The sequence below is a fragment of the Salminus brasiliensis genome, chromosome 10, assembly GCF_030463535.1.
Source record: "Salminus brasiliensis chromosome 10, fSalBra1.hap2, whole genome shotgun sequence".
NCBI classification, from domain to species: domain Eukaryota; kingdom Metazoa; phylum Chordata; class Actinopteri; order Characiformes; family Bryconidae; genus Salminus; species Salminus brasiliensis.
Window position 1 is genome coordinate 21,947,420 of NC_132887.1, and position 23,889 is coordinate 21,971,308.

At 41.3% G+C, this 23,889-nt stretch overlaps 4 protein-coding genes across 7 annotated transcripts; 3 read left to right on the top strand and 1 right to left on the bottom strand.

Moving 5' to 3' along the window:
* The first annotated feature begins 1,193 nt into the window (after window positions 1–1,193).
* heatr4 (HEAT repeat containing 4) lies at window positions 1,194–9,561 on the top strand. 4 transcript variants are annotated; one of them, XM_072689708.1, is made up of 16 exons: window positions 1,194–1,460; window positions 1,965–2,041; window positions 2,347–3,104; window positions 3,497–3,651; window positions 3,883–4,041; window positions 4,117–4,320; window positions 4,508–4,651; window positions 5,187–5,363; window positions 6,374–6,543; window positions 7,129–7,233; window positions 7,353–7,471; window positions 7,548–7,728; window positions 7,897–7,966; window positions 8,169–8,358; window positions 8,477–8,555; window positions 8,654–9,561. In XM_072689708.1, exons 3-16 carry the CDS (start codon window positions 2,365–2,367, stop codon window positions 8,822–8,824), a joined length of 2,664 nt encoding a protein of 887 aa, XP_072545809.1. In that variant the 5' UTR covers window positions 1,194–1,460; window positions 1,965–2,041; window positions 2,347–2,364; the 3' UTR covers window positions 8,825–9,561. The 4 variants fall into 4 exon arrangements, with proteins under 4 accessions (XP_072545809.1, XP_072545810.1, XP_072545807.1 ...); XM_072689709.1 differs by having other exon boundaries at window positions 3,883–4,029; XM_072689706.1 differs by having other exon boundaries at window positions 3,883–4,320.
* haus2 (HAUS augmin like complex subunit 2) lies at window positions 8,878–11,907 on the bottom strand. The gene is made up of 6 exons (XM_072689711.1): window positions 11,417–11,907; window positions 11,242–11,337; window positions 11,072–11,141; window positions 10,127–10,259; window positions 9,825–9,933; window positions 8,878–9,492 (listed from the first exon to the last, which is right to left on the bottom strand). Exons 1-6 carry the CDS (start codon window positions 11,495–11,497, stop codon window positions 9,379–9,381), a joined length of 603 nt encoding a protein of 200 aa, XP_072545812.1. The 5' UTR covers window positions 11,498–11,907; the 3' UTR covers window positions 8,878–9,378.
* Window positions 11,908–12,724: 817 nt separating this feature from the next.
* On the top strand, window positions 12,725–18,775 carry adprs (ADP-ribosylserine hydrolase). Its single transcript, XM_072689712.1, has 6 exons — window positions 12,725–13,058; window positions 14,753–14,849; window positions 14,936–15,143; window positions 16,566–16,753; window positions 16,992–17,092; window positions 18,314–18,775. Exons 1-6 carry the CDS (start codon window positions 12,872–12,874, stop codon window positions 18,682–18,684), a joined length of 1,152 nt encoding a protein of 383 aa, XP_072545813.1. The 5' UTR covers window positions 12,725–12,871; the 3' UTR covers window positions 18,685–18,775.
* Window positions 18,776–19,512: 737 nt separating this feature from the next.
* On the top strand, window positions 19,513–23,134 carry cinp (cyclin dependent kinase 2 interacting protein). The gene is made up of 5 exons (XM_072689714.1): window positions 19,513–19,694; window positions 20,640–20,811; window positions 20,903–21,035; window positions 21,142–21,271; window positions 22,632–23,134. Exons 1-5 carry the CDS (start codon window positions 19,688–19,690, stop codon window positions 22,832–22,834), a joined length of 645 nt encoding a protein of 214 aa, XP_072545815.1. The 5' UTR covers window positions 19,513–19,687; the 3' UTR covers window positions 22,835–23,134.
* Window positions 23,135–23,889: the final 755 nt, after the last annotated feature.

A 23,889-nucleotide genomic window follows, 5' to 3' on the forward strand; every position in this document is an offset into this window, starting at 1 on the left:
ATCAATGATCAAATCTAGGCACTTGGGTGCAGCCTATCAAAGTAAAATGGGAAGGTAGGGGGCGGGGCAAATGCTAGGCACATATTCATGCATTCACAGTTACTTTAGAAAGTGATTTTTGGGGCTAATTTTGAATAGATATCGAATATCGAATAGATTTTGACCTCAGAATCAGCCCTTGACTTCCCCTCTAGTAACAAGTATTTAATCTTTTAGTTTAGTTTAATAGTTTGAGATAAAATTAGGGTTGTTTAAGTACTTTCAGAAAGTTACAAACATGGATAAGGTTTACATTGATTGTGGGACCTGAACACCAGTAATTGCAGGCAATGCTGTTTCTGTTAATCATAAGAAATATGATATGAAAGCTCAAGACTAGTTTTGCTGGTAGCTGGTTTCAGATGGTCTAATCTGGTCTTTATTGGTCAACTCGGCTGAAGAGCTTGACGTCCACACGAATTTTCAGTTAGACTAGCTGGCCTAGCTATGGTTTACCAGCATGGTCAAGCTGGTCATACTTTTCAACAAGCTTGAATAGACTGGTTGACTAATTGGGTCAGGTCGGTCATGCTGGTAGACCAGCTAAACCAGCTAGTCAAACTTGCCCTATGCTGGCCTGTGCTAAGATGCTATGCTGAAATGATTTAGACGGCCATGGAGCATTTGAACAGTTCATAAGGAGGCGATCATCACAATGTTGGGACAGCTGATGAATGAAGCCTCGTGTGAAGAAAAGGAAACGTTAGCAGCCTAGCTATTACCCCCAGTTTTTGTACCGGCAAAGAGAAGGACACATTATCTTTAGCTAGGCATTTACTCGAGGTGTCCCCAAAACACATTTTTATTATTTTTTTTTATTTTTTATTTTTTTTGCTGTGCAATATCATACATTTGTATTTCTACATTTAACTAAACTACTACCATCAGCTATGTGGAAAATATGTACTTTACAGCAAAAAAAAAAAAAAATGTCAACATGCTGCTGAAACAAGGCTAGTGCTGTTAAAATGGCTGTGACTGTTACGATGAATGCCTAGAAATAAACTCTGTGGAGGTGGAGATATGTGCTGTGTCCTGTGTGCGTGTGTGACCCCTCTTTCTCCTGAGGTGGAGGTGAGTCCGCTTTCGGGCTGTTGGTGAAACTCCACTGTCCCGCCGAGGTGTTTCGTCGTCATGGTAACGCGCGGCCGGACTGTTTGGCAGGGCCTGATTTCAGCACACTGAACTCGCTCAAATCGTTCACTCACTTGGCGGAGAGACTTTCCACCTTTAGCGTGTTCGATGGGAAACGAGACGAGACCGTGGGAAAGGGAAATGCTCGCTGTTTCCGTGTCGAGTTCTTCAGCAGGAGCCGTCGCTTCTGGCTGCTACCGGCCGAGTGAGGTTCAGAGAGCCCGTGTCTGAGAGGCAGCACTAGCTAGAGGCCAGCCTGTGGTTGTGTGTGTGCACTGAGGCAGAAGGTGAGTGAGTATCTCTTTAGTAAACATTGTCTTGTAGACTAAAGGAAACGGTAGATTTCTTTTCTTGCACTCTTCAATAATAATAAGGTCGATGTTACAGGTGTGTGCTGTATCCAAGGACCGTGGCCAGTTATCTAGCTAGCTAACCCATTGATGTAGGCTGAAGTCCAGAAATCAGTACAAGTATGGACCAATAGAAATAATGTACACTGACTTCCATTCAGAGTTAAGAACGTTTCTGCCTTCTTCTGGAACATCACCATTTTGGAGATCCATGTTTTTTTCATGTCAGTGGACAGCGATTATATATAGAGTATTTGATGATGTTAAATACAATGTTCTGAGATGCATTTCAAAATAGCTATATAGTTATTTTTGTGTACTATTGTAGTGATTGCTGTCAGTGATGTCAGTCAAGGTCATGGTGGTTACAGTTAAGCAATATACAGTGTGGAGAGGACATTCTTCTGTATGGTTTGCTGACCAGTAATGTTTGTGAAACAGGTTCTGACCATCAGACATCTGTAACACTGACGATACAGATGTTAATGACACCACCACCTCTGACACTCCTGATAACGGTAACTATGATATTGATGATGAGAGAAGATGAAGATGACTACCAGAACACTCTGCAGCAAGTACCAAGAGTCATTATAGACGTTATATCATGTAATAAGTCTGCTGGAAATCTTCAGTAATCTTTTAAAGCATAGAAATAATACAACAGAAATTTCTTTTTTTTTTTTTTTTGCAGAGTGGGAAAAGTTGTGGGTGATGGAATAATGTTCATTATCTTTATTGTTACAAAAACATTTACATATCCTAGTTATGAAGAGTCCTAATAATGGCTAATAACTGTTCATTTGTAATTTGATCTTTACAGCTCAGTTGACCAAGACTGATGGATTTACAGCAGCGATCAAAAGGCAGTATGGAACAGTACCACTCTCGCAGAAGGAAACAGATTTACACACAGTTTCTCCAAAATGCCTCTGAGGGCCTGTCCTTTTCTCAAGATGTCATGTGGGAGATGGGGGCAGATGGCATTTCATACAGCAAGGCTGACTTCAGTTGGCTTTTCCAAGTTTCCGGGTCTTTGGCACCAGGTACCAGATTAAAAATCAGAAAGAAAGCAGGAACAAAAGCATTACCATGGCACACTGATCCCAAAGCCAAGGAGAAAAAGAGAGACTTGGCGGTCCTTCCACCATTAGAGACCATACACTGTAACTCACTGACAAGCAGGGACTCATTTATGATTCCTGGTCACAAAGTTGGAATACTGGACTCTTTTAAAAGGACAGGGTTCAAAAGGGCCTCAACTGTGTGCAGTTACCTCAAAGAGGATCAGGAAGAGCTGGGCAGGAACAACAAGTGGGATGAGGATGTGCTGAAGAAACTCTCCAAAACCACTGCCCAGTGGATTGTCAGTCAGCAGATCCCCAGAGAGTGCCACTGCAAGGCAGGCCTGCAGTCACTGCTAAAGGATCAGTATGGTTCAGCAAGTGCCACAGACCTGGTAACTGACGAGCCCATGTGTGAGGAGGACTTCAGTGGGTTCTATGATGCACCCAAACCCAGCACTGAGCCCCAATCCCTGCACAGAAGCAAGTCTGAGACACAGTTACCACTTCATTACAGGTGAGTGAAATACAGCTTTATTCAGTTGTTTATTCCTTTATGCCTTCACAATTTGACCCTTGTCAGAGATGCTCAGATCCTTACACTTCCAATGTCCTGCTTCCAACACATGACTTTCAATAAGTGATTGTTTACTAATATGCCTAATATGTATGCCCTACCCCACCCTTTAACAGGTGCCATGTAAGCTAATCAGTGTTTTTCCACTTTATCTGTCAGTGGTTTTAATGTTATGGCTGATCAGTTTACATATCCTCTCTAAACGCAACTACAATAATGGTTTATTGTATTGTTAATTGGATTGTGACTTGCTAAAATTGATTATTAGATATAGAGTCAGCCCAGTATTAGGTGTACACTGTGAATGCCTGTGTGTATCACTCGGTCTGCAGAGATGAGAAAATTGGGTTCAACCAGACAGCAACGGCTGTGACTGTTAAACAGATGGAGCCCCCGAAACCCCCTCGTCTGCAGGACTGCCTGAACCCCCGTGCTGGAAAATATGTTTATCACACCCATAATGACTTTGAACAAGAACTCTACTCAGGTAAACGAAATGTAGCTCTGGCTTTCTGAAGCATGGGACTACAGCAATATGTATTTTAGATCTTAGCTTCTCACTGATTCCACTGATGGACATCCATGAGCAACAGTGGAAGACACTGATAGATAATCATCAGGGAAAACGTTAAGCTGTTGTGTGGCTCTCCAGGACCAGCTTGTCGATCCACCTTGAAGAAAACCCTCTGTATAAGTCCAGTGTTTTTGTGATTTTTAGGAATAGCCAAACAAGTGCATCAACAAAAGAGAAGGAACTTCGACCGCATCACCATGGACAATAACTCAGAGTACCAAAAGAACCTCCAGGAGTTGTTTCCATGTGGTCCAGAGAAGTGGACACATTCTCCAGGGGTTGGAATGCTTGGTGCGACTGAAGGTTTGTGTTCTGGACATTTTCTCACACGCTGGAAATGCATTTATATTGAATTTCATATTTTTTCACCTTCTGCAGAGATGGGTAGGGTGGAGAAAGGGGCACGGCGATGGGTAGATCTGCCCACCAATGCTGATTATGCCTTAGAGCTGGGGCTCAGGCCTCCTGACCATAGTGGACAAGAACCAAGAACGCACCAGCAACAGGTTCGCTACAACCCTTTGCCGGAACTCTCTTCCCTCCGCTACGCAGTGGTGGAGTGGAGGAATGCCTGGAAGCTCAGTAGGTTTCTGCACCTTTACCTTTACCTTTACACTGTACAGCATTATATTACCATTAAATCAGGATCACTTTTTTCAGTCATTTACAATAGTAATTCAGCCTTCGCATGAACAAGCTTGCCTTCTCTGAGGGAAAGAGCTTCCTCTTCCTCTTCTTTTGTAAAAGTGACATATTGTCCTTTCTCCAGACAGTGCCTGGAAAAGTGTGACTGTTGAGGGTTTAAAGAAGGCTCTCACTGACCTTCACTACCATGTGCGGGTGGCGGCTATTGCGATTTGTGCATTGCGAGCAGTAAACAGATCACAAAAGAAGCTGGATGGAATTACAACAGGTTAGTTTGTCAGTGAAGTCAATGACCGGGGCCTATGTTCCTGAAGTTTTGATCCTAGATCAGCTCTCTGTCTCTTAGGAATCTTTATGAATACAGATTTTGGTCAAATTTACTGAATCATCTCAGTCCTAAAGCCTACAGCTAATTTGCCCCCACAACTGTAGGTGTATGAACCATTAAAGATCCATGCAAATCTAATTATTGAGGCTTCAATTAACATAGCAACAGTTTAATTTCATCTTTCAGGAAATTAATTAGCATAGTTTTGGGCAGCTTCATTTTACACTGACATGAATATAAAGTGTAACATGTCTGATGTAACTTAACTACACTATAGTACACATAACACTTATGTACAATAATGGCATACAATCACTCTTTCCAATCCTTAAAAGTGACATAGCGTTTACCTGTCTTAATAATAATTGACTTGTCAATTTGGAAAAAAAAAGTTAAGTTACTACTACTAAATGGGTTTATTTTATTTTATTTATTCCACATAAATATTTGTGTCTATTTGTGAATATTTGGTTAGCTCAGTATGGTCAGGGATTGGAGGAGGCACCAGTCCCTCCAGACCTGCAGCCCATTCTCCTCTCTACTCTGAGTGACCCAGTGAAGAGAGTTCAGATGGCAGCTGCTGTGTGCCAGTATGCCATGGGTACACCCAATGCCAGTGCACGGGAAATACTGCAAAATGCACTACACCAAGGTGAGTGTGGAGCCTGGTCAGATGCTTATTAGAAGAAAACAAAGGTTGTATACTGTTGCATTTGTTCGCCTGTAATGAACAGTTAAAGAAATGTTATGTTTGACCCCCTGGTGATGCTCCAGCTATCTGTAGCCAGGAGTTCAGGGAGTAGGATAACTGGATAGCAGAATAGCAGTTCAAAAAGATGTGCTCGCTGATTTCACGCGCCACTCTTCCATATATACAAAATGTCTGTTACTATGAATATTATAGTTACATAAATAGAACTGTAAGATAAACTCCAAAAGTTAAAAATAAAACATTTTAGTTTTTTCCAAGATATTTTACCTTGATTAGCTTAGGGCTATGCCTTGCCAATGGCTTGTTCACAACCATCAAAATTAGAACTCTTTGGCTGCAATGAGCTAAAGTATTCTTAGAGTGAAAAAAATATGCAGAATTTCATGAAAAGAACACCTCTTTAACTGTTAAGCACTGGGATGGGGATCATGCTTTGGGCTTGCGTGGCAGCCAGTGGCACTAGAAACAGTTTCCTGGAAGAGGAAAGAACAGATACAATAAAGTACAAAGTACAAAAAGCGCAAGCTGAAGTTTTTTACATTTACCTCACAGTCCCCCAACCTAAACATCATTAAAAATATCTGGCTAGAATTTAAAAGAGCAGTGCATGCAAGACAACCCAACATCTTACAGAACTAGAAGCCACTCACGTGCAAGAATGGCTCCCAAACCAAGCTGTTGTACTTGAAAAGGGGGTGTTACTAAGTACTTACCATGCAGGGTGTCTAAACTTTAGCTTTAAACACTTTACCTTTATTCATTATTTTTGAAAAAGTGAAAGCAGAAAGTAATCTTGCTTAAAATATAAAATAACTATTTTAATCACTTATTAAACAGTATATATATATATATATATATATATATATATGTATATACACATATACACACACACACACACACACAATTGTTCTCCTTGATAAATAATGAGATCCATTTGTGTGGCCTTACAGATTCTTCAGGAACGGGGGCAGACAGCTGGGTTGCAGCACAGTGTCTAGCTGTGGAGGGTGAGGCCAGTCGGACTGTTGTAGAAAGACTACTCACCCAGCTCTTCCTCAGCAAGGCACCATCAGACAGAGATCAAGCGGCCACCCTGCTAGCCAGCATTAGTACCAAAACTGTAAGTTACTTTGTGTCTTTTGTAGAAATTCTGTGATAAACAAGTGATTGTTTCAATACTGCCTCAAATCAAAAGAATAAATGTTTGAAACTATACCAGAGATATGTCCCTCATCCACTTCCATAGGTCACCAAGACCAGTCCAGACCAAGCCTTTTCTTTCTTTTCTTTTCTTTTATTATTTTTTTTCGCAAAACACCTTAATGTCTAACATTACACATTACAAGTGTAGACACTCATTATTTTATACTACATTTTTTTTTTGCACTACTGTTCAAAATATTAGGTCCATGAGGAACGTTTGGAGGTTCTTATGGTGCTAACCTTTCTTAAAGGTTCCACAAAGCACTATGAGAGGTTCCTCCACAAAATGAAGAACTTCCGAAAGTTCCACAAGGATCTTAAACTTTTAACGGTGTAGTCTTTAAATCGTGATTATGACCATATTCTTTTACGCAAACATGCTCTAACATTATGGTGCCTAAATGTACTGTACTTCTCTCTATTCACTTCTCCTTTTCTCCATGCTTACATTGTTGGTTACCATTCAAACTTAAGATAAACTAAGTTGGACTAATCTCCTTAGACTCTAGTGCGCTCTCGTTTGGCAGAGGAGTTGAACTGCGCTAACTGGAGAACCAGAGTGATGGCCTGCAACACCATCTCACGGCTCAAGTGCCCAACAAACAAGGTTCTTCAACTCACACCAGTGCAACACTAATCCTGAATGCTCAACTAATAACTGGACTTATATCTAGTAGATAACAGCTTAACATCATTAGATTAATGATGACTGTTGCTTTTATCCAGGACCTTGTCAACAAGTTGATGCACCTGATGTGGAATGACTGGAGTGGTGTGGTGCGTCAAGCAGCAGCACAAGCTCTGGGCAAACTGGACATGGGCAGCGGCGTTCATGATGAGCTGATGTACTGGACTCCTCTGGACAGATAAGAACAAGCCTGCCTGTACCTTAAACGCTTAAATGTGTCATTCTTTTGGCAGAGTCAAACTGGAAGAGGGTCCAACTTCTTGGCGAGTAGGGGCACTGGCTCTTCTTGGGCAGCTGAAGATAATGACTGCAAAGATGCTGCCTGCTTTCCTGCGCTGTATGAACGATGACTTTGTGGTCGTACGTAAACAGGCCTGCCTGACTGCTGCCTCCCTCATGCTGAAAGATGAGATGGTACGGACTGATCCGGGTATCTGGGCTTGTCACTATTTGAGTAGCAACACTGATGGAGGCCAACTAAACGAAGCAAACAAGTTCAATAAAACCAGATGTTACTGACGAGAGTACACAAAGTAACCAAATCTGAACATTCTCACTGACATTCTCACTTTTTTATTTCAGATCATGGATCAGCTCACTGAGTTAATGCAGAACGATACATCTTGTGATGTAAAGGTGGCAGCAATCAACGGTGAGATTCGGTAGAGGTAGCAATAGATTCTTCAAAAACTTTCAAAAACTTCATACAGATTTGGATGATCCAAAAACGCCCCTGGAATTGAGCTAGTGTTAAAAGTGACCAGCTTGCTTTTTCCTAAATTGTTTGTAACCTTGGCAGATTTTTTTCAATGAACCATTCCTCAAAGTCTTAACTTTTTGTGGCTTTTGCGCAGCTTTAGGGAAAATTGGGTGTCTGACACCCATGCTTGAGGAGCTCTTGCTGTGGGCACTTCACCATGAGGAAGATCCCCAAGTGCGCATTGCTGCCTGTGAGGCTGTGAGGATTTTAGGGGTGAAAGGTCCAGCCCTACAGCATCTCCTGCAGGAGCGTTTTATCCTAGAACCCAACCCCCAGGTTCACAGGTCTGAGCTGATTTGGGATAGAACTTTGCGGGAATTTTAAAATGTACTAGGGAGAAAAATCTTGTAATGTTAATACAAATAACACAATTCTATCTGTATTTCATTTCTTGTCACCAAGGCACATTGTGAAACTGATAGAAAGCTACGGCTACAGTCTGGAAGGAGATGAAGGAATAGTTCATAGGATAACAGAACAGGTGAGTTTGCTAGAAATGTTTGACTTCATTTGCTCATGTATAAGGTTTCTTGTGGAGGTTTTTAAGATTTATGTTCCTCTTACACTGCTGGTCTGCAGGTACAGGAGCTCTGCTCAAAGAACATCATTATTGAGAAAGTGCTGCTACTGGAGGAGCTGGCACAACTACAGCAGCATCAGAAGAAGCTACAGCGAAAAGAAAGGCGGTCAGCAGCTTCAGTCATGTCTTCTACTGCTACAGAAAAATATCTAAGGTGTAAAAACCCATGAAAGTTTTTAGTAAATTACTATATTCAGTCCAGATTTATTGTTTTAATGGTTTTATTTTCAATACTGCAGCACTAAAACACTTGTCAACATCAACAGACGGTCCCCAAGTTACCAAGTCTCTGCAAAGTATTTAGCATGTTGGATTAATGGTAAAAGGTGCATTTAAAGTTAGATGCTTTCTCGGATAAAAGTGGGAAATATTTGTGTTAGAAAGAACTAAACAAAGCAGAAGAATAAAGGAAAAAGCTGAAATATTTACAAAAACTTTACAAATTCTGAGATTATATTGAAAATGCTTTTTTTAGCTTGAATCTGGTATTTGTACAGGAATCTTCCAGCCCACCAAACGAGGCCCACAAGCTAACACTAATTATACAGCTCTCTTCAAAAGTGTGACAGATTGTGAATAAAGCCATGATTACAGAAACACTTTTATTCAGTTAATCAGTGTTTTGGTTTCAGTTGCTCTGTTTACGACCTCCCTGTATTGGACCAGTGATGGTTTCTGAAATGTGTGCCGTTTTCACGTATGGTTGCAGACGTTTACCATTCTCTCAACTAGACGTATCTTTGATATCTTCCTTTGGTTGGCCCTGTCGCTGAAGCACTTGCTTGGTCAAACTCTCCACCTCTGTGACCTGAGCCAGGAGCTGCGTCATGGCATTGTTCTGATTAAAACAGAAAACAGAGAATTTGTCTGCAAACAACGTTAATTTTAATATGGTTCAAAACAGCATACATACATTCAATCAATGGCAAAAAAAAAAAGGGGGGGGTTAAGAAAGAAACTAGATGTATGGCTGTAAATGGAAAATGATTGTAAATTCTTATTTCAAGTCTTTTTGATCATTGACAAACAATATTCATATATGACAAAGTACATAATGATAAATAAAAAATACTCTCTACTGTTAAAAGCGTAGAAATGGTGTTAATATGCAAGTTATTAAAAAAAAAATTTTGCTATACAGTTCCCCCTTCAGACAGCGGCAGTACTTACCAGATTACTCAAAGATTCATCAGTGGCTGGAATTGAACGGACCATCTGTATTTTCTTCTCCAAGTTCTCGATGAACTCCACCATCATTCCCATTAGCTCGACCACATACCTGCAGATAAATGCAGCGTGTTTATCAAAGCACATATTCTCTGACTGAGGATCAGTGACAGTTGCAAAAAAGAAAAAAAAACAAATCATATATTTTCCTAGAAACTTCATAGAAACAAAAGAACAAACACTCTTCATGAGAACAATTTTATTTCCATGTATCAAACACAGTATACAGTGTCAAAAACGCTGACCTGTGAAGATCAACCTGTACTGGCAGGTTCTGCTGACAAAGAGGTTTCATTAGCCTTTGCCGCAAACTTGTCTGTTCTCTCAAGACGTCCTGAAGGTGTGACGTAAACTGCTGTAATGACGCAAACCGCTGGCCTATAAAAACAAAAAATGGCAGGTAAAAAAATACATAACATTTCCTGAAGGTCTCAGTGATTACACTTTTGTTAGATTTGTGAAAGGTAGAAACTTAAACTTATTACTACGAGACAGAATTTAAAATGGGCTTTTGTCACATGTCCATTTTGATGTTGCAACTTTAAGGAGGTTGAAAATGGAGACATGGTGTATAAGGTTTTATATAAACCTGTTCAAGCTGTTCAGTTGCCGTATTTCACTATTCTGTCATTTCACATTTAATTGGTTTTGAAAACAGGTCTTAATTAATGATGTTTTACATATTGTAGAAAAAAAACCTTGTTAATGTGAATCTGGCAGTTGTTCTTTACATTTACATTTACGGCATTTAGCAGACGCTCTTATCCAGAGCGACTTACAAGGTAACGCGTATTACAGAGGCGGGCCAATGTAGTGTTAGGAGTCTTGCCCAGGGACTCTTATTGGTGTAGCACAGGATAGTCACCCAGACTGAGAATCGAACCCTGGGCTCCCACATGGTGTAATAGCTCACTAGCTGCTAGTGGTTTTATCTGTTGTGCCACACCAACCACAATTTTATATTGTATCGACATTTCATGATGAACTGACCAACAGAAATGCTCCCTAAAATCTTTTTACTTTCTTTCCATTGAAAGTTAAGATGTTTTCCTCCATCTCCTGTAAAGTTGCCATTTTGAAGATAGATTTTTGTGGCTGACATCATTAAGAGTGGAAAGGAGAATTGACCTCTATCCAGACTATATGATCAGTTAAAATCCATACACTTAGAGACAGTGTGTAGCACCTACTGAGATAGTAATGATGAGTCACATCTGCAGTGTTTTTCTCCAGTGTTAGCAGCTCCAAATCCAAACTCACCTGAAAACACAAACACACAGTCATTATGAGTCATTTTAGAAGAACCCAGTTATACCTGGTGTCGAAACTGGACACTATGTTGGGTCTAATGTCTTCCAACCTGGTCAATCTCATGCTTCATCCTGTTGAGCTGCTCAGCTTCAAGCAGGCGAGGGGAAAACACCTCTGGTTCTCGTGGTACTGCGTCGAGCTCCTTCTGTGAGGGGAACAGATGATGGTCAAACCTCTTAATCTGGTAATCGATCACATAAAAATGGTGTTTTGCCTCGGCTCACCTGGGACATCGTGCCAGAGTGAACACATCTCGACAGGACCTTTGCTGCTGGCGTCACTGAGTAAGGATTGGGGTCCCACATATTCACGAAGATACGAGGGGGACTTTACGTGCCTTTTAATGTGAAGGTAAAACAGGACCGAGGACGAATTAGTGAACTGCACGATCTGACCGAAGCAAAGTTAGCTAGCTAGCACTACCTTAAAGCCAGTTAGCTACAGTTATTAAAAAACATAAGAGCTCACCAGCTAGTTGACGTAGTGCTAACTTAGCTAGCTAGCTATAGCAATACCTGACCGACAACAGCACAACACCACTGTAGCAAAAGTGCTGCTAACTTTAAATCCGAGGTGTAATTCAAAAACCTACTTGAAATCTTTATCTTTAGCTAAATATTTTAAATATCACGACTAAACTCGATCAGCAGTGAGGATTTAGCATTCCGCTAATTTCTTGCTGGCTGATGTTTGAACGGCCCGCCTCACTGTTCACACTAGCTGGGAATGATCCAATGTACTGATCCGACTCTTTCGAATCGAACGCCTGATTCAATGATTCAGTTTCGTGATAGAGATCGGATAACTTTCTAAAAAAAACAGTGAGTTATTGTTTTAAAGGTATAGTTTTACAGTACAACAAAACACAGTTTGTCACTTTGCTCTGTGGTGCATAAAAAGTACAAAGGACAGTAGACAACATTTTCAAAAAAAAAAAAAAATGCATACACAGTAAATACAACAGACAATAGACAATGTGTTATAGTGTGGTATTTTTTTACTGTTCATATATTTGGTGTAATTATAAAGATTATTGTTAAATGTGTATTAGTCGTGTTCGCAAATTACAGGACAAAACATTAGCTAGCTACAAAAACCTCGATTCTGCTCTTGTGAATCGGTTCGGCTGAGTCGGTGCCGAGTGCGCTCAGTTTCATTGTTGAACTTGATGCGTTCTAGTTCATAAATGCTACCATAAGTAGCTCTGTAAACACGCAGACATTGGTGCGTAATATTCATATAGTCTAATGTTAATATGATCTAACATTAAACTGCGCAAAAACGGAGATTATAGATAACGTTGTTGTTATTATGAAAAGTTGTCAGATTATCATATTAAATACTAAAAACTGACTGGGCTGTTTCTCGAAAGCATCTGAACACAAATCTGATTCCCAAATGATCTAACGAGCATCCAAGTGGACATCCTACTAGGATTTTAGGTCTAAGATGATTTACTGAAAGTGGGTCTTGGTAAGCTGGAGAAAGTGCGGTGGTGGCGCTGATATTAGGTGTTGTACGGTAGCTAAACAGGTCAAACAATGACAACACAGTCCCGATAGGAAGGGAATCACAGATGTCAAGACGGAATCCACGGCGGTTTCCTTCACAAATGTAGGCTCCGGCAGGGCTGTAAAACTGACCGATTTGCAGCGTTTACTAAAGTGTGTAGCCCGAGGATGTCGGCCGCAGCGCGGTTAGCTGCTGTCGCGGGGCCGGTGTCGACCCTGTCCCGCTTCCGCGGAGCTCTGGTCGCGGCTGTTGTGGGAGACTGTGTGGGCGGCGAGTTTGAAGGAGCTGAAGATGTTCCCCTCGATCGGGTTCTTCAGCATCTCAATGGGCTGGAGGACGACGCACGAGGGGACGGTGAGTGTTATTTCTCTAACAGTCGAGGTCAGGGAACACACTGGGACTGGCTGCAGCGTGCCTTCACATGCCCGATTAAATCTGCAGGACCTAGGCCAGACTTTCCAGTTGCACCAGATTAAAGTCGACTCTAAACTCCTGTTCAGTGGCTGCTGTCGGTGTCTGAGGGCTTTCTGCGTCCTCACCTTACTAGGAGGAAGTCTTCAGAGCAAAACTGAAAGTAAACCTGCCCCACTTTCAGCATGCACATCCACACTGTCCAGAAAGGGGCCTGTAAGGGTCTGTCTATGCATCTGTGCAGAATGACACAGAAGACACTACACTTACAGTGTCCTTAAACATGACAGAACCAATAAAACAGCAACATAATAATAATTATTGCAATATTAATAATTAGACATTGTAAGAAAACTGATTTTAATAATTAAGCTGTTAATTATAGCACACACACACACACACACACACACCCCGGCCAGTTCAGACCACTATACCTAGTTAAAATCACTGGCGCCAATATCTGGCCCGCTTCTAGACAGTCATTCATTGTGGTATGTGGACTGGATGGGGGTGCCAGATTGGGCCAGTCAGCATGGCTATCTGGGAAACCTTTTTCTGTGTTCAGGTCATGGTCATATTTACTGCTATTCATCATGTAATTTAAAACTCATAATTTCTTTGTCTAAAAAGAATTGAACAAGTAGGTTTGTCCATCTCTAAAACTAAAAAATCTTACCACCAGGTGGGAAAATAATATTAAAGGGTCCATATCCCACTTTTTATTGATTGATTGATTGATTGATTGATTTTATTTCTTTTATTTCACAGAAGGTGTTCCATACAAATGTTTGGGTGCCCCAAGAGAATGAAGCTCTCACATCTCTTTCTACAAAGGTCTCAGACCTTAATTAGCCTCTTAGGACTGTGGATTGATCATAATTATTGTAGGAAAGACCAGGTGTTGAAAATGTCAACGCTTTATAAATACCCTGACCCCTCAAATCTTGTCCCAACAATCAGCAGCCACAGGCTCATTTAAGCAGCTGTTGGCACTCTGAAAATTTAAAACATTGATGCCCGCAAGACAGGAGAAGACTATGAGAAGATGGCAAAGTGTTTTTAAATGACTGTTTCCACTGTAGAAGTGCTAGGAAGGCAAATCAAAACCCTGGTTTGACTGACTCTGGAGTGGAGATGCACTGTTCTACTGTGCAGCAACACCTGCACAAATATTGTAAAAAAGACCTACATAGGAGTCATCAGAAGATCCTTTTGCACCCTCACTATAATATTCAGCATCAGACAATATCTAAGAAAACTGATGTATTTTGAAAATGGACTCATGAAGGTGAAATAAGATCACAACAATATGGCTGCAATTAGCGAATGTGTAGGGGGCAGGGTTTGATGAAAAGAACACCTTTCCAACTGTCAAGCATGGCGGTGGATCGATGATGCTTTGGGTTTGTGTTGCAGCCAGTGCCATAGGAAACAAAGTCTGTGGATGAAAATCAGGTCATCCTCCACTCACATAACTATTTACAGTAACAGAAATATTGGCCAGCGTTAATGAACTTGCAGAGCTATGTAAAGGTGTAAACTGTGCACAACTGATTTTTCAGTGAACTGATCTTTTACAAAGGCATGGAGTTGGCTCATACAGTTCATTAAACACACTCCTAAAACTTTCTCCTCAGGCATACTACAGTACAGTGACGACACAGCCATGATGCGCTGCGTGGCTAATTCGCTGCTGACCAGGGTTGGGTTTGATGAGCAGGACATGGCACGCAGGTACTTTCAGATATGGGGTCAGTGTCAGGACTCTGCTGCTTGTTGTTGTGTTGTGCCTTTACAGTGTGTTCTCTTCTGATCTACAGTTTTGCGAAGGAGTACATCCAAGCCCCTAGCCGTGGCTATGGATCAGGGGTTGTTCAGGTCCTCCGGAAGCTTGCGTCTCCTCAGCTCAGCGATGTCTTTCAGCCGGCACGGGCTCAGTTTAGTGGGCGCGGCTCGTTCGGGAATGGTGGAGCAATGAGAGCGGCGCCTTTCGCCCTCGCCTTCGAAAATGCATCTGATGTGCGGAAGGTGAGGCCCCTGTCTTCATCTTGTCTTTAGATGGTTCAAGGAGACGTATTTTACTCTTATTTTCCAATTTAGCATAATTCCTTGCGCTTGTTAAAAGAGGTTGTTGGATGTTATTAAATTGTGCACAGCCAGGGGTCTGTATGGAGGGGGGGGGGGTGAAAGATATATTAATTGAGTAGTTTGGAGAGTTGTGGGGGCCAGTGTAATCTTTTCATGGGGCCCAAAGTCCCTGCCAGCGCCCTTGTGCAGCACCAGAATGACATCATTTGGTCTCTGGAATGATGGTGCTGCATCCAATACTTTTAGGAAGAGTTAGGGATTTCGGGATAAGGTGAGGGTGGTAATTATCCACAATCCTGACCTCACTAGCACTGTGGAATGCAGCCTTTAGACTTTAGTAGAAAGTCTTAAAGTAGAGACTGTTATTCCAACAACAATTTTTTTATACCCCTGATCTCAGAAGAAACAATAAATGAGCAGATGTCCCTATACTTTTGTCAATGTAGTGTATATTAGTTCATTTGAACGCAGCAGTTGTTCTTTACACCAAAAATCTAAAATTTCATAAATGAATGACTGGACCAATGAAAATGCTTTGCACTGACTTCCATTAAGTACAATAAAAAGTAGGATCTTCTCCTATTGAAGAATGTAGTTGAGATCTTGTGAGCTAGTTTGCTTGGAGAACAAAGCTTGGTTCCAGGTTTCTCCTGGAAACTCCCAGACAGTGCATGGATTTGTTCAATTCCATCAGCAGCTCATCTGATTTACCATCATTAAGCATGGATTTACCAGATTTGCCTTCCTAGCAGTCCTATGAGCAGTTCACTTGGAAGATTTCTTGGTCTTCCAGACCTCAGCTTGACTTCTAGCTTTCCTTTTTAACTGCCATGTCTTAATTACCTTATGAGCAATGGAAACGGTCACCTGAAAACACTTTGCTAGCTTCTTTGCTGCTGTCCAATTAAAAAGCATGTATCTCCATTTTTGTCTGTTTTTAGTTTTTTTCCATGGTCTGAACCCTGTAGCTGCTGCTGTGCCCTGTGTGAATAATTCTGGATGAATAGACCAATGAAAATGACTTGGATTAAACTCTTATTTTACATTGATTTTCATTCATTCAAAGTCACCATTTTGGTGATCCATGTTTTTCATTCGTATGAATTTTGCACTTTACACAGCGGTAAGTGGGGCTTTGTTGCATTCTCAGAAATTTGCTTAACCAATAACCTTTACAATTAACAGTGAAATTTAGCAAAAGAACTGAGATAACTGTAAAGACCAGTAAACAGTAAACTGAAAAGCTTAGTTATGCTCTGATGGTTAATTGAATCATTCTTTCAAATGAATTAGAATTTTGAGGCTGATTCTGACTCAAGCTAACCTTTTCTCCCCTCTCTATGGTTGTTTTGTCTACGGCAGTACTCAAAGCTAGGTGCGATGCTCACCCACTCTTGCTCTTTGGGCTACAACGGGGCCGTGCTGCAGGGCCTAGCTGTCCACCTGTCTCTAAAGGGTGCCTTGGCCTTGCCACAGGAATTCATCAATACACTCATCTCTGAGATGGAGGTAGTAGAGAAGGAGGAGACGGCTCAGCGTGATGCCAAAGCGTGAGTTATTATTAGCTCTTTGATTTAGCTTTATTTTTTTTATTATTAATAATAACAATCTGATTCTAATAGTTATGCCTAATCTGCACTAGACTATATTTTGGATGATGAAATCTCACTGAAAGTGTACTTTACTGAATGCTACAGACCCGAGCTTGCCTAAATCTGTGTTTGGGTGACTGGTGCCGAATGCCAAGGTTATGTTAAAAATTAATGTAATAACTGATTTATTTTACAGGCTCAATTTAGCGGAGTTTCCATACTGCACACGTTTACACAGAGTCAAGGAGCTCATAGAGCGGAGCAGTGTGAGCATTGAAGAGGTCATATCGGAACTTGGTTAGTGGTCTGCTGTTTGCTTATCACGTAAATGTGTTGCTGTTTGTGGGCTGTTTGGGGCCATCATGGTCTACTACTACTACTGCCAATAATAATCATAATCTTATATGGCTTTTTTTTGTGCTTTACACAAGAAGCTTGGAACAATGTACAGTTTGTTGGGTCATTTACAGAAAGTCTGCCTCAGCTTAGAAAAGTGTTCTGGCAAGATAAAGTGGCATGCCAAGGGTTGGGCACCTCTGGTCAAAATATCTGTAACTGTGAATAGCTAAGCTAGCAAAAGATGACCTGATTTCCCAAAGGGAAAGTTAAAGGTTCTTTATATAGACAGCTCTTGTGCAGCTATGTTCTTTTCATAAAATTCTGCACCATTTTTCTGTAAACTCGCCTTTTCGCTGTGGTTCATCAGTCATCAGTATTTCCACATTTCAGCAGTCTTGTTAAGATGTTCCTTTGTTATGAACTGACTAAACCTACCTATAACCACCTTGCTATCTTCTCATCACTTAGCTAGCTTTCGTATACCTTCTCCTGCTTTGAGGGCATTCATTGCTATACAGCTGTTTAGAGGAGCCCATGTCTGCTGATTGTTGGGACAAGGTTTCAGAGGGGTGTAGCTTTAAGCTTTAAAAGTGGCACCACCTGGTTTTTCCTTACTGTGACTGTGAAGACACCATTACCCTAACAGCTTAATGAAAGTCTTGAGAACAAGATCTTGGTAAACGTTGTCTGAGAGTTTACCAACAATTCTCTTGGAGTGCCCAAGCCTGTATGGTGCTTGTTTTCCTCTAAAATTGGGCAAAACAAAAGTAATACTCTAAGCGTACAATTTTGACTGGGGTGCCCAGACTTTTGCATGTCACCGTATGCCAGAGCGAAGCCATTAAGAGCTTTATGGGTTATAAGCAGGACTGATATTAATGCAGAGCTTATTAAAAAGACGAGCGTAATGCACTCTGGCTGCCATATGAAGCTGCCACATCCTGAACTAGTTATATTATAGTGGTATTCTGAGTGGATCCCCGTTTGACGTGTTTTTGGCATTATTTTTGGATTCACCCAACAGTTTTATTACAAACATATTAGATTCATTTACAATTCACAGCACGCTTCTGAATTGTGATGATTAAGCTTTGCTCAAGCACACAGTCCTGCATTGACAGATATTATAACTGTGGCTAGTTCACACTGCGGTAGTGCTGATAAGCTCTCTGTGCACAGGCAACGGCATTGCAGCCCTGCAGTCTGTCCCCACGGCTATCTTCTGTGTGCTGCATTGTCTGGAGCCGCGGGAGGGACTGCCAGAGCGATACGGTGGCCTGGAGAGGACAATAGCCTACAGCTTGGCCTTGGGAGGAGACACCGACACCATCGCTTGCATGGCAGGTGCCATCGCAGGGGCACACTACGGGATTGAGGCCATTCCCCAAAGCTGGCAGATGAGCTGCGAGGGGGTGGAGGTAGCTGACGACTTGGCCAAGCGCCTATATAAACTGCACCTCACACAGTCGCAGGAGGACGGCGTCAGCATGGGCGACAGCCATCAGCCTCAGTCACACAGCAGCAATCAGCGTCCGACCAATACCAACTGACCCCCTATCAGCGACTTGGCACATAGGGTCACCCTTTCTCTTTATGTCTTTGTTGTTAAGAAAAATGGTTTACAATAAAAGAATAAAAGCACTTCCAAGCGGTAAACTGGCAAACTGGTTTGTGATACTATCTTTCTTTTAAATGAAGAAAAAAATACTGCAAATAAAATCTGTAAATGCAAATGTACGCTATGGGATATTTTCCCAGGCAAGGATTTAGCCTGGTCATGGAACCAGAACTATCTGGTTAACTTAAATGGTAACCATGATTGATTTGAACTATATTTTTAACACTAACGTACAGACATTTTTTTAAAACATATTTTCAACATATTTTTTTCTACATATTTTTGCACTACGTATGAAACATATCTTCGACGATTCTGGAGAAACGTGCACACCTTAACTGATGGAACAAAAAATACCACGTAGATGGGATTATGTAATGAATAAATAAACAAACAATAAAACGTTATAAATTCTAATTTATCTGACTGCACTGATGAAACGAGGTAAGTCCCGGTAGGATGAAATTATGGACGGACCACCGAGCACGAGAATCATGAGGGAACATTGACGTGCGCATGCGCAGTAGGCTTCGGTAGGATGAGTTATAGAGCACCTGCTGACGGGGCCAGGGGCACCCACGGGCCCACGTTGTCTGGTTCGATCCCACTAAAGAGCTCCTGTAGCACCCATTGCAGAAAAAAAAGGTTTACTACTGCTTGCTGTGTCCAAGTCTGGACCTTTCCATAATCACAGGTTTCAAGGCGCTTTGGAGCAGAATGAGCTCTACCATTATTAGACCGAAACGTGTAAAAGCACGCATCGTCTGTAGATGGCAGTCATGAGCTGAAGGTGCCAAAGGGGAGAGGCGAGAAGAAAAGGAAACGTGGACGCGCAGCAAAAAACAACAATAACAACAATAACAATGTTTAGAGATTAAAATAAGAGCTCAGGTGTTTACTTTATCACATCATATTCATGACCGATCCCAGCTGACATGAACGGTAAGAATTAAACCGCATTTTGGGAACTGAGACTTGATTTTTCTCTCTTGTCCTGTGTGCTACACACTGACACTACTAGCCAGCTAGCTAGCCTGCTAATACTACCCAGCAATAAATACACTAGTTTTACTGCACAGCTAACTGATCAGACTTAGTGTCATCCCTTTACCTCCTCCGGTATAAAATAAGAGGGAAATCGTTCCCTTCTTAATGCTCATCCAGTCAGTTAATATTAGTAGTTAATTTATGACACTTTAAGTGGAAGTAAACTGCAGAAAATAAATCCCTACAGATTGTAAAAAGGCTGTTGATTAATTATCCACCAGGTCCAGGTGTGGTGTAGCACTGGTCTGGGACACGTTTTGGTAACTGCATTATGATACCGTTATAATGTGCGTTTCGCAGTTTGTCCAGAAATGCGTGTCCTTTAGGGGCGGGTCAAAGCACAAGCTACACTTAATGAGGTTAGAGGGAGGCAGGAGCAAGAAATGACACTTCTCAAAGACTGCTGCCTTAAGGGTTCTGTATTACTCCCAAGAGAGGTTCCAGTGTTGATACGATTGTTAAAAGAACTGTACCATAATTTGCAAAAGCCCCACATGATGTAAAAGGGCTGTTTATAGATTAACCACCAGGTCCAGGTGTGGTTTAGCCTTGGTCTAGGATGTTTTGGTAAATGCATTATGAGTAATGTAGCATTGCATGCAGAGTAATGATTTACAGCAGTTATAGTGCAACCAGTGTACTGCATAGTATTAAGTAGTGTTACTATAGAACAGTCCATTATGTCAGATTATGTTGTTTTTTTTATTATTATTTTTCTTCATAAATAAAAAAAATGTTCCTGTGTTTTTATATGTGATTTTTATTAAATATTGTGATCCATATTGGGGTTTGTGAACACAATGTCTTACAGTGTCTTAAATGCATTCTTTGTGTAACCAGAGAAACACTCTGAGGCCACGCCTCCTGGAAGAAAAGGCAATTTAACTGGAAGTGCCAGAAAGCTGAAGGACAATGCTGCGGACTGGCATAACCTGATCCTGAAGTGGGACCGCCTGAATGATGAGGGATCTGCCATTGCAACCAAAATCGTAAACTATAGAATAAGTGAAAAGTGAGGCTCTACTTTACACACGACCATTAACCTCTTTCTGATGGGTCTTTATTTAGTGTTGTCTGCTCTTCACACCTTCCATTGTGCACAGGTCTGGGAAGGAGCCAGATGTTGTGTTGGAGGAGGAAGGTTCATCTGTTGCTCCTTCAGAGAGGAGAGTGCATCAGAGCAACCAGGAGCTAGAGGAAGAGTGCATCAATCTACAAACCACTGTAGACAAAATGGTATGACTTGTGTGGGCAATTGAAGGGTTTTTATCATTCATATAAATGCCCTGTAAGATATGAAGAATGGAAAGCCTGTAACACCAATGTGTTTATTCCTCCAAAGGCCCACATTCTGTCAAAAATGGAGAAGATGGTCTCTGCTGAAAAGGGAATATATAACCTGGAGTTGTTTCAGTTCGGCACTCAGGGAAGACCCGCTCCACTGTTTCAGAGTTGGTCTACCCAACAGTTTGGTAAGAAACTGAAAAGTTCCTTTTAGAATAAACCCTCCACTTAAACCCTGTATCTTTAAAGCAGCCTTATGTGAGAACTGGTATTTCTTGCTCCTGGGCTCCCCCTACAGTCGGAAAGTGTAATACACGCTTTGAGCCACCCCTACAGGAGAGATATGGGATCATCACAGAAAGTAAAAGAAGCAACTGAACTAAAGCAGTAGAGTAATGTTACAGGGTTTACACAAATATGACTAGGGTTACGAAGCATTGCACCATTCCTGCCCACTCCTGTCCTGGGTGCAGTGGTGGCTCAGCTGTAGGAGCGCCGGGATATCGATAACAGGGTTGTGGGTTCGATTCCCAGGCTCTGCAAGCTGCCACTGTTGGGCACTTGAGCAAGGCCCTTTACCCTCTCTGCTCCCCGGGCGCTGGAGTTGGCTGCCCACCGTTCTGGGTGTGTGAGTGTGTGTTCACTACCAGATGGGTTAAATGCGGAGGACACATTTCGCTGTACAGTGTACACTGTTCAGTGACAAATACGTCCACCTTTACCTTTACACTTCACCATAGTGCAGTTAACAGCGAGCCAAGCCCAAAGAGGCACTGTTCCCCTTATTCCAGGTCCATGGAGCTTCACAGTGAAAAGCTGTTATTTTAAGGTAAAGTCAGTTTAAGGTTATTTTAAGGTAAACTCAGTTTAAGGTTATTTTAAGGTAAACTCAGTTTAAGGTTATTTTAAGGTAAACTCAGTTCGTCCAGAAATGCATGTCCTTTAGTGGTGGCTCAAAGTGCAAATTACACATCTCGATGTCAGAGGGAGCCAGGAACAAGAAATGACACCTCTCAAAGCCTGCTGCCTTAAGGGCTCTATATTACATCCAAAAGGGTTTCAGTATCATTTATTTTCAGCACTGTACCAATATATGCATCAGACCAGAGTATATGATTTGCTTTCATGAGCATGTGTTATTGAATAACAATGCTTGAGATATGCTACCCGTGCTGTCCGTCCTAATCATTCATATACAGACTCTTATATTCCCAGATAGCTTTTGGTTGGGTTGGGAGGTTCTCAATCTCATCTACAACCATTAAAATAGCATTGATGGCAAAGTTCCTTAGGAAAACATTTGTGTTTTTGCTTACCATTCTTAAAAATAACATACATATAGTATAATAAAAAACAACATACGTTTTTTTTCCCCCCAAAATAACTGTGAATAAAAGCATATTAATCATTGTATAGTAACAAATTCCCATCTGCTTTATTTCACTAAAATAAACAAAAAGCAGAAAAAGAATAATGGCTTTAATGTATTTTGTAACCAAAAATCTTCTAGATTAGACATTACCCACTCACTCTTTCTGTCCACTGCAGCTGAAGTCTCTTCCAAGCTTTATGAGGCCTACAAACAGGAGCTGGCTCTGAAGCGAACCATTCTGCAGGAACTGGCCCACACCACGAACACTGATCTCTCTATGGTCTACCTCTCCTCCTGGCTGTATCAGCCCTACATTGAGGACCGGACAAAACTTCTGTTAGAGAGCTTACTGTTGGAAACGGGTCACAGAGCACTATGATTCACATTTGTGCCCGTTTTTCCACACTGCACGAGGAATGATGGAAAACGAGAACAGAGGAATGTCTTACATGCAGTTTTCAGAACTGCATCTCTAGCTCTCTTTTGGTTAACTGCATCCTGTGCTGTCCTGCAGTTCTACATAAACCTCCATGGTTGCAATTGAGAAAGATATGTGATATTCCTCAAAATGCATATTTTCATGTTGGTACATAAGGCTGTAAACTTAAGACATACTGTCCCTTAACTAAAGAGACCAATTTGATGTTTCCCTAAATCAAAATAAACTTCCTTAATGCTTTTAATGCCTTTTTTTAAAACTCTGCCTGGTAACGTTTAGAAGACTTTTCTAGACGTAATGTGAAGAATATTTACCAGACTGATTTGATTAGTGATATTCACAGCATGTTTATCTCCAAAAAAAAAGTATGTTTATTAATACTAAAATAGTGCAAGTTTTAAGTGACCATTTTAAACCAAAAGTCAGTAGTCTGTTTGTTTAGTAAAAAAGAAACATGTCCCTGCAATCTACATGACCCACTAACAGCTAGTGAAACCCTGTATCTTCTTTTCTTTTGCATCAATTTTTACACTCACCAGGAATAAAATTAGTTTGCCTATTCATTCTTGCAATTATCCAATCAGCCAATCAGGTGGCAGCGGTGCAGTTTATAAAATTATGCAGGTATGGGCCAGCAACTTTGGGTAATGTTACCATCAACCTTCAGAATTAGGGGAATATGCATGAATGGGTGAGTTTTCAGTGAGGTTTGAGCATGGAATTATTACTGGTGCCAGAGGGGGTGGTTTTGGGAAATTTGGGTATTCCTCAACTGCCGATCTCCTGGGATTTGCAGTACAACAGGTTCTAGGTTTTTCTCAGAATGGTGGAATAAAGAGAAAACATTCAGTAAGCGAATACCACAAGATGCTGGAAATATTCCTGTGAGATTCGGGTCCAGGTTCACACAACTTTGTCATAATTCCTAAATTGTTCAGAAGCACTTCCATGCTGCAAATCTCCCATTTCACCAAATCCCAAAGGTGGGTTGAGCT